The sequence below is a fragment of the Syngnathoides biaculeatus genome, chromosome 16 (genome assembly GCF_019802595.1).
Source record: "Syngnathoides biaculeatus isolate LvHL_M chromosome 16, ASM1980259v1, whole genome shotgun sequence".
Taxonomy (NCBI): domain Eukaryota; kingdom Metazoa; phylum Chordata; class Actinopteri; order Syngnathiformes; family Syngnathidae; genus Syngnathoides; species Syngnathoides biaculeatus.
Genome location: NC_084655.1, coordinates 19,932,334 through 19,942,400, shown reverse-complemented (window position 1 = coordinate 19,942,400; position 10,067 = coordinate 19,932,334). Strand labels below are relative to the sequence as shown.

Below are 10,067 nucleotides of genomic sequence, written 5' to 3'. Positions count from 1 at the left end.
TTTAAGATTTTTTTCCCCGTTTTAAATATTTTATTTCTTTGTATTCAAGTGCTTTTAATCATGTAAAGCACATTGCGTTACCTTGTGTATGAAATGTGCTAAAAAAATTTTAATTTGCTTCTCTTAGTGTTACCTACCAACAGGTAACACACAAAATAAAGTTTTTTTTTCCTAGTTACATCCTTATGCTTTTTTGTGTTTCTTAATTAAAACATTATCTGCATAAATTAATGTGCAAATGAATTTATTCATACGATAATCGAGGTGTCTCGTGAGGTCCGTTTTGTTTCCAGCTGTCAGAGGTCGACAGAGGTGCGGCGGGCCAGCACCCGCTGGAGATCGTCCACCTCCAGCTTCCACATCTGTCTGTGCAGCGTGGCGTCCTCGGAGAGGTCGGCCAGCTTGACGGCCCGGACCAGCGGCTCCGGGGAGACTGCCTGGAGCGCGCCCATCACCATCACATATTTACCTGGGCGAGGGGGCGGTCAAAAAGTCATCATTTTCAGATAAGTATAACAATTATAAAATGAAAAAAATAGACATTGACACAGTGCTAGGCGCAAAAGGAATTACAGTATTCGGGTTGCAACCCTATTACTATAGTTGGAGTACTACTGTAAAACAAAAATTGAAATAGTATTTAAATATTTGCTTTAATTGGTGCAACAGTGGGGTGACTTGTTATAGAAGTAGCCTCAAGAGTTCTGAAGACGGGTTCAAATCCCATTCTTCCGTGTGCTGGGGTTTCTCTGGGATACTCTGGTTACTCTGCTCCAGCACTCACGTGACCCTTGTGGGGATAAGCTGCTAAGAAAATGGATGGATGGATTTGCTTTAGATATTTTTTAACAATACATATTTTTGCTTTTCAGGTGCATGCGTTTCCAGGGTTGCAGCAAACTCCAAATTTATATTCATCTGTTTTCAGAGCCGCTTATCCTCATAAAATATGTAATGAAATGGACTGCTCGTGGTTGGAGCTGGACAAATAAAATTATAGGCTTCAATGGCTTATTACCGGAAAGAAAATTAATTTGTAGTCCGTCCGTTCTTGAAATGTGTTACTTACAAACATTTAGCCGACAAGAAAGCCAAACAAAGGCTTTATTTACCCGAGGATAGACACGGTTTCCCTTTAGGCACGCTGTTGACGCCCTGGACCGTGAACGTGCCAGTCTCGTCCATGAGCAGCGCGGTGCCGAGCTCCAGCTGCACCTCCAGGACGGTGCCCTGCATCCACACCAGCGACACCGGCAGGGAACCATCCGTGCCCAGTAGTCTGACGAGCCAGCCGCCCACGGACTCTCCGGTACTTGCCCGTACCTCCGTCGCAGTCTTCAGCTGGCAGGATAGGACCTTCACTGGCGGGGCGCGCTTCCGCTCACCGGCTCCATCTTCTGGTTTGTCCATAACACCCGACGACGTGATGCTGTCATTTATAAACACCCGAATGTACAATTTCCCGCGTGAGGATGCACTTCCGTACTCGTGACGTCATTTCAACGCAATTACTTGTGCCTACTTCAAAATAAAAGCTAGTGTCCAAAAGGAGAGAAGAGGCGCAGGTACTCTCGAGAACTGTTCGTGAGCTGGGAGTTGGACAAATGGGACCGTTTCAAACCACTCTCACGGGAGAATGTGTGAATTTGCGGGAATGGCATTTTTTTGTGTGTGTGTTCGTTGTAACCACTGATCTAAAAAAGACTGGCAAGCTCGTACACATCGAGCGGTATATGTCGAATGTTTGAAGCCATTGGCTGCCATCTTGGTACTCCCGAAACGTGTGGAGGACACGGTTTACGGGATGGATTATGCCGGGGGTTTTCTCAGTTTGGCATGTAGAATTAAAACTGGTCGTGTGAGTTTGACATTTTTTCAGTTCTGCTAACATGAAGGATTTTTAATTCGACTTGGTAAGCCCCCCCCCCCCAAAAAAAAAGGATAAGTGCAAAGGAAAGACATATAATACCGTAACTACCAAGAAACCTTGCATATTACCTAGGGCCTGATTTCTGTGATGTTAACTTTTCCCAAAATACGGTGTGAAGCAATATCATCACAACATAGCAAAAAGCTAAGCATTTTTTTTCCATAAGAACCTGAAATTTCAAGTCAATCAGTTAGTTATAATTTGGGAAATAAGGACTCTCAGTGGGAAAATACATGCGAAACGCAGTTCATTTGTTGTGTCTGCGACGTTCTATTTCAGACGGAAAATTTAAACTTGTTTCCTCGCATTTGGAAATCAAATTCAATTTGCAGAGTTCTGTATTGTGAAAATTCACAAATTTCATAGAAAATGTGTTGTCTTGCCTATCCTCCGATAAAGTGGGAAAATATTTATATTGCTTATTTTGCGAAAAACTTGGCCTGTAAAGATGAAGCAGAGCAAACAAAAACCGTAAACAAAACTTTGTTCAAAAAAAAAAAAAAAAACTTTACAAAAAAACTTTGACCGCGTCAAAGTAAATATTTCTAACTTACCTGCGGAATGTTTTCTCACAGCCACGAAACTGGCGATTAACTCACAGGTTGGCATGGTTGTTTTGGGAGTATCAAGACGGCGGTTGGCAACTCCAGTTTTGGTGGCCAATGAGCCATCCAGTCTTTTTTTTTTTTTTTTTTTTTTTAGCCTGAAACATAAATGTGTACATCCAAAAATAGGGGGGGGGGGGGTATGGATACGCGCAGTAATCTAACCAACGCTACTACGCGACGAGTCATTACTACAGGGTAAAATGACCTAGGAATATCAAACAATTTTTTAAAAAAGTATGGCGGATGTAATTTTATTAGACGTAAACACAATACACCATTAAAGAAAAAAAAAAACAGTTTTCATTTATTAAATAACTTTTATTTCTTTAAGAATAACAAGAAAAGTGTTAGCAATTTCTGTACAATTGTTTCGTTGTTTTGTATTTCATTGGATTTGCTGAAGCCCATCGATGATCAACAAGCGGTGGGGGCTGAACCTAAAAACGACCATTTTAGTCTGCGGGCGTCAGTCACTTTCCTTCAGATAAGCTGCTGACACACGTTTCCTCGAGTTTCTCGCTTCTTTCCTCGACTCCTCTTCTCTTGTCCCAGTTCGTCATTGTCGTAACCAAAACTGATATGAGGCACATTAAAAATACTGCCACTTCCCCAGGACCGTGTCTTTGATTGCGTCCACGAACTGCGTGGGCACCCAGTAGACCCAATACTGAGACGCTTCGGTCGGACCCAGCTGGAACGCCTGCAAACATGGAGGAGGGTAGAAAAAAAACAAGGTGGCCAAGGCAAAAACTGTTCTTGGGATTCTGCAACAGAATACGGCATTTTCATTGATTTCAATGAGGAAATATGATTCGACGTTTGTGTTACAAGCATGATCACACAATGAATTAAACTCATATTTCATGGCACCACGGGAGTTTTAACATTTCAAATTGGTAAAAGCTCAACCGAACACAACACTTAAGTAAGATCGTACTGTGTACCGTAATTTTAGGCCTACAAGCCGCAACTTTTTTCACACTTTCAACCTTGCGCTTTATGCGGCAATGTGGTTAATTTGTGCATTTTTTGTAACGGCCGCAAGGGGGCGCTTGAGCGGAAAAGGTAAGCATTAGACCGGTGGAATTTATGTGCCGAGGAAGTGACTTTAACCGGCCCTGTTAGCGCTGCACTAGCGTTAGCACTGTGCTAGCATGTTTCTGCTGTGTTACTTGCGGGTCTCAGTGATATTTACCGGTAAGTTTTATTTTAACCAGCCCTGCTAGCTTTAGCGTTAAACTCTTTCCGTGTACTGTCTTTTTTGTAAATATCTCGCGTTTCAATGTGGGTACTAGCGGCTTTTACACAGCTGCGACGTATGTATGTACCAAATCGTATTTCCTTTACAAATGTACTCGTTGAGGCTTGTAGGCCGGGAATTACGGGACTTACTGCACCACAGACAAAAGAGACTCACATTTCCCCGCATCATTTTGAGCGCCTGAATTAGCCGAGTGCAACAACGCCCCCCCCCCCATTCGTCGGCACGACTTCAAATAAGTCTCTAAATACGAAGCGGCGGGAGAGCACTCACCATCATGTGATAGTCCTCGTGCTCTTCAATGGGCTCAGAAACCACATTTTTGATGGAGCCCATCGGGACTTTCTCTGTCCTCTCTGCGAACAAAGCGACAAAACAAAAAAAGTGTCACCGCCTGCGTTTTGCGCTCGACGCTGACGGGAGCCTACACCGCTCTCACCTTTAGTCCCGATCCACAGCTGATCCTGCTCCAGTTTAAATGTGAGTCTTACTTTTCCTCCGGACTTGTTGTACATTCCGGATAAAGGCACAGTCGGTAGTCTCTCCTGCCGGCGGGAAGAACGGAGACGTTCAAAAACACGACTGCGACATAAACCGACACGCGCCTCCGCACTCACTTTTGTTCCTTTAATAGCCGGCATGACGTCCTCAGGTTTACCCTTGTCCAGAACTTTCCTGTGTTGCTGAAATAGGAGCATAAGGCCACGTAAATACATAATCAAAATAAATAAGTGTATAGGATGTGTAATGTAGAAGATAAACTCCACTATGCACAAACGTTTAATGCAAAAGTGTTAGTTTATTTATTTAAGACTGTAATATATGTTATGTCCAGTATTAATAAAATGTTATGCCATCAGCATTTACTGTAGTTGGTTGAGGGATTCTGTTCTGACAATTGCAGGGACCAGGACAAGCGTGTCCTGTCGCCTCTCCTGAGATTTTATTACGGCGACATCAGCACGTGCACGATGATTATTATTAATGATTGTTGTAGAGACAGTTTTTTGAAAAACAATACAAGTACAAACCTAACATAATCTAAATCCCGATAACTCACAATATCTCAAATCAAATCGGTGGTGCGCATTGTACATTGGTAGAAGGGTTTTCCTGATTTTTTTTTTTTAATGTCCGTGTTTTAATGTGCGCATTATACTTCAGGACGCATTATACTCTAGAGATTATGGTAGTTCTTGGTACTTATGATTGTGGGAACAAAGCACATACGCAGCTACAGAAACACGAGTACCAAGAACTTCAAAGTTCCTGTAACTTTTTGCTTTTTGCGTTATGCTTCCTACATTAAAGTTGTAACAGAGTGTTCTGTGTTACTGACATCTTACTATTTACAGGAATTAACTTCATTTCACACTTGTAGGACAACGTTTCCGAGGTTTGATTATGACCCAGCGTGTAAACGCGTACGACCTTTTGCCTGCAGAGCGGCTCCTTCTTGTTCTCCTCGGCCTTCACCTCCTGCTGCATGACCTCTTTGGGCGTGCTGACGGCCAGCACGTCGTTTATGGTGGAGCCCACCACCATGATCTTGGCGCCGCCCGTCACCTTTATCTCCCGTAGCGTCTTGTCCTCCGGGACCAGGCCTTTGTACATCACCTTCTGCATGGCTGGCGGAAGACCTGCCGCGTGGAGGGAAGGAAAGACAATGATGGGGACATATTTGTGAATTATTTGGCGAATCTGAGACTATGGTCCTCAGTCGGAAAAGGGTGGTGTGAACCTCTCCGGGTCGGGGATGAGATCCTCCCCCAAGTGGAGGAGTTCAAGTATCTTGGGGTCTTGCTCACGAGTGAGGCAAGAACGGAGCGGGAGATGGACAGACGGATCGGTGCAGCGTCTGCAGTGATGCGGACTTTGTCTCGGTCCGTTGTGGTGAAGACGGAGCGAAGTGGAAAGGCGAAGCTCTCAATTTACCAGTCGATCTACGTTTCTACCCTCAACTACGGGTATGAGCTGTGTGTCACGACTGAACGAACAAGATCCCGGATAAAAGCGGCTGAAATGAGTTTCCTCCGCAGGGTGTCCGGGATCTCCCTTAGAGATAAGGTGAGAAGTTCGGTCATCCGGGAGGGGCTCAGTGTCGAGCCGCTGCTCCTCCGCATTGAGAGGAGCCAGATGAGGTGGTTGGAGGGTCTGATTTGCATGCCTCCTGGACGCGTCCCTGGTGAGGTGTTCCAGGCACGTCCCACCGGAAAGAGACCCCAAGGACCACCCAGGACACGCTGGAGAGACTATGCCTCTCGGCTGGCTTGGGAAAACGCCTTGGGATCCCTCAGAAGAGCTGAAATAAGGGGCTGGGGAAAGGGAAGTCTAGAATACTTTTCTTTACAACGGTGCAAAATAAGTGCTTCCTTTTGGACGGGACCAAATGTACGTAAACACATTCGGTAATTAACATTTTAACTGGTCAATAATCGTAGAAAGGATTTTACAAAAATTGCACAGCAAAACATTTGGGACTCCGAAGCATTCATCTCGAGTCAAACGTTTCCAGCACGTGGCGAAATAATTGCTTCCGATTGACTTGATTCAATTTGAAAATGATTCTTCCCATGTTGTCTTTGCCTGAACGTGAATTTAAGTCACTTGAAACTTTTTTTTTAAATGTCCTGATAAATTCAAATGAAAAAAATGGAAATATCCCAGTTATTATTTTGAATGAGAGAGACCGTGACGACGTCCTCACCGGTGAGCGAGTGGATCCTCTCTTTTAGTTTCGCTCCGGTGCTGTCCAGAGGGATCCTCAGGTCGTATTTGATCTTATTCCAGATGATCTTTAAGTCCACCATTTCGCCCTCGCTGTTGTCGTCCCCGTTGCTGATGCCGGAGCAGTCCTGAGTGGCGGCGTTACCGGCCGCGTTCCCCGCGTCGGAGGCCGATTCCGAGTCGCCCTTCTCTGTGGTCGCCCCGAGGGGTGTGTCCGCCTCCTCTTCCTTTGGCTTTGGGTCCGTTTGCATTGTAACTTGACTTCCTGCAATTGAGAATGTGTCATTTTTTTTTTTCCATTTGAGATCATATTAACGGTCTGGTTTTAGCGATCTATCCAGCCATCGACTTGCTTTCGCGCTTGCCGTCATCGGAGCAAGCGAGAGGCAGAGTGAGTAGACACTGGACAGCTCACCAGTCAATTTCAGAGCACGTAATAGGCGGATTACGCGTGACTTCGCGCTTGTTCATCCGTGTATTTAACCGCCATTGTTGCAGACAAGCAGTCAGTTATCACCGTGATTGTTGTTCCGACTCGAGTAAATCAACATGCCAGATTTTTGTTGCGTCTACGGATGTGGAAAATCGCGGAAACAGAAATTGGGAAGCGATTGAGTTGCAATCACCTTTTTTTTTTGCGTTGCATTCTTCCATTTGCATTCTGGTAATGATGAGCTTGTGTCGTTTAACACCTCATACAAGCAAAGCAGGAAGCAACACATACTTGCTTAAGAGAAAATTTAAATAATGCCAAAAAAATGGCACATTTTAAGTGAAATAAAGATTGGGGAATACTAATTAAGGAAGTGAAACGACCGACGCATTGGCGCACTCTTCAAAACAAAAAGAAAAAAGTAGCACCAAAAAAAACATGCCATTCTATGACAGTGCTAAAAAGTTATTGACGCACTATGTTGTTAATAAGACCACGTTTTGACTCTCAAGCTATTAAACATATGCCGACAAATTAAACTCACCCTGCTGAGAATAAAGATTTTGTCGCCTGACAATGTCTTGCAGGAAAGTGGTTGCAACCATCCGCAAATGGAAAAATTATACGTGTCCATGCTTTTCCAGTTTTTTGCCTGGTAATGAAAAAAATTGTACGCGTCCATGCTTTTCCAGTTTTATTCCTGGTGTCCGGTGCAAAAGGACGTCTGTAATACTCGGGAGTTTATTATGTCCGGATATTTTACTTCAGGGAAGTCTTTCAGATACTTTGGAAGAACGTCGTGCAGAGTACACGGATCGATATCTTCACAGAGTTTGATAGTCTGCGCATATCTTAACTTTGGCGACTTCATCGAGTGAATTAAAGTAGGCAGAAAACATCCGCCGCTGACCGCTTGCACATTTGTCTGCGGACGTTGCCATGTTGATGTCGCCTAGCCTGTCTGCAGACATGGCGGCGATTCGAATGTGGGGGCGTTTTTAATCACGTGATTGCAACCCAAGGATGGACAAAACAAAAGTTCACATTTATTTGAAGTGAAAACTGGATCTTATCCCAGCTGAATTAGAGGAACATCACGATACCTTGGACATTATTTTCAAGACTTGTGCAGTTTGTCCCATCCCAATCTTTGACTACTTTGGACAGTAAATTGACTGAACAACACACAGAATGCAACTAATTTAACAGAAGTGTCTATAATGTATCTTAATTCTGTCTCTTTGTAACGGGTAAGGGTGTTTGACTTTTACGAACGGTAACCCCCCCCCCCCACCTCCCAAAAAAACAAGGCACGTTTTTGTGCCAAAACGCCGATATGACACAGCATCTCGCCTTCTCCAATAAATCTTTCGCTTCCCCAAACAGCAGACTTATAGACTGTAACACCTCCGTGGTTGTCATTCGCGTCCGCTTCGATTATTCCCCCCAATTGTGCAAAGTCAAACTACAGCGTGGACTGCTCATTTCGCCCTGGTTAGCAGTCATTGACGTTAGCTCGTCACTAACCTGGTGAAACATGTCAGGAAAAACCCAAACGATGAAACGTGCATTGTTGGTTTTTTTTTTTTGTTCGTTTGTTTTTTGTTTTGTTTTTTTTTAAGACACCGCCTGAGCAGCCCCCGGGGTCAACGCGTCTATTAGCGTCGCGCTGCAAATTCGAAAGTTGCCGTAACGTTACGAGGTAAATGTTGCGATGTTCTGCTCAATACCCACCATCCTGGGTCGCCATGATGATTGTGTACAATCGGTGGAAACGTTCCCCCAGCCCAAGAGGATTGTATCGAGGGGAAGATGGTTCCTTTCCTTAAAAGGCAAACGGGGACTGTGTCCGCCACAAATTTGCTACTTTTAGTTTTGTTTAAACATAATCCAGATTTATATAGTATTTCTATGTGTGTTAAATTCCGCATAAACAAAACGTATCCGTGGCACTTCAATGTTGGAGGGCTTGGTTGTCATTAAGTAATTTATGCATTTTACAAAATGGCTTTTCAAAAAATTGATCCAGACAACATTTGACTGCGGGTAAAAATTACACTCTTTTGTAGTGGAGTAAAATTACGTTTTTATCAAAATGTCACACGAGCGCCTGGACCTTCCCAAGACGGAAAAACGTAGCGAGGAATTCTCTCGGTTCTGAAATCTTCTTGGTTGTTTGTGATGTTGAAGAGAATTCCACAGTTATCAATGTCGACACGTGCGTGCTTAAAATTTTGATAAGCTAGGAGGGTAAACGGACTTAGAGTAGATCAAGAGTGTTGACTGGGGGGGGGGGTCTAAAAAACCTAAAATTCCGGTAAATTTTGCTGCAATACGGTTGCGTGCAATTAAGACGAGAACAAGAAATACATTTCTAGAGGTTAAAAGATTGACTTTTTGCACCTACCCCAATTATTACACATTGTCACCCGACCTGATTTTGAACACCACATAAAAATCGGTTGAGAATTGAGGGATTTACGACTTAATTTCAATATCTACGCATTGCCTATGGTGGGGACATTGACCTTTCCAATATGTCCGCTACGTTTTTACGTGGGTAGCGTACCAAGGTGGCGTATCTGTGAGGCAGACGCCAGACTTTCTCGGATTGCTATTGGTTAGAAGTTTATTCGTGTATATTTAAAAATATTCAGACGTTAACGATTACCCTTTATTGATTCACACCAGTTAATAAAACCCGCAGTATAATTATTGTTGATTTTTTTTTTTGTTTCCCCCTCCTGGTGGAAATGCGCTTCGATGCATTCAAATGTTATGTGCCGTGTTGTCTTTTCACCGCCAGATGGAACCATAACAGTGGCGACACAAGGAATGTTCCGCTTTCCAGGTGGAAGAAGAGAAGCAGCCTTCAGCTAACGAGGAGGAGGGAAAAAGTCATCCATAAGAGAAACACAAGTGGAAAAAAAAAAAAAAGCTCCCGTAATTCAAGTCACAAGTTGTCATGCATACTTGGTGTCACACACTTACAAGAAGCTCGCAATGCTGCCGCTATCGCCTCCTACTCCATTCGCGTTTGAATAACTTTAGATGACATTGGGGCGCTTTCTTTCGCGAAGTTTTGAGAGGCGAAGTACGTGAAATGTA

The 10,067-nt window shown here is 43.8% G+C and overlaps 2 protein-coding genes across 4 annotated transcripts; both read right to left on the bottom strand.

Annotated features, from left to right (window-relative positions):
- Positions 1 to 166: 166 nt before the first annotated feature.
- On the bottom strand, positions 167 to 2,516 carry rmi2 (RecQ mediated genome instability 2). Its single transcript, XM_061846187.1, has 2 exons — positions 1,113 to 2,516; positions 167 to 469 (listed from the first exon to the last, which is right to left on the bottom strand). The coding sequence occupies exons 1-2, from the start codon at positions 1,408 to 1,410 to the stop codon at positions 297 to 299; spliced, it is 471 nt and encodes a 156-aa protein (XP_061702171.1). The 5' UTR covers positions 1,411 to 2,516; the 3' UTR covers positions 167 to 296.
- A 333-nt stretch (positions 2,517 to 2,849) lies between these two features.
- Positions 2,850 to 10,060, bottom strand: ubfd1 (ubiquitin family domain containing 1). Of its 3 annotated transcripts, none has more exons than XM_061847394.1 (7): positions 9,951 to 10,060; positions 6,507 to 6,791; positions 5,231 to 5,439; positions 4,417 to 4,482; positions 4,239 to 4,344; positions 4,073 to 4,155; positions 2,850 to 3,238 (listed from the first exon to the last, which is right to left on the bottom strand). In XM_061847394.1, the coding sequence occupies exons 2-7, from the start codon at positions 6,775 to 6,777 to the stop codon at positions 3,128 to 3,130; spliced, it is 846 nt and encodes a 281-aa protein (XP_061703378.1). In that variant the 5' UTR covers positions 6,778 to 6,791; positions 9,951 to 10,060; the 3' UTR covers positions 2,850 to 3,127. The 3 variants fall into 3 exon arrangements, with proteins under 3 accessions (XP_061703378.1, XP_061703376.1, XP_061703377.1); XM_061847392.1 differs by lacking the exon at positions 9,951 to 10,060 and adding an exon at positions 9,367 to 9,503; XM_061847393.1 differs by lacking the exon at positions 9,951 to 10,060 and adding an exon at positions 8,694 to 8,860 and having other exon boundaries at positions 2,851 to 3,238.
- Between the last annotated feature and the right edge of the window lie 7 nt (positions 10,061 to 10,067).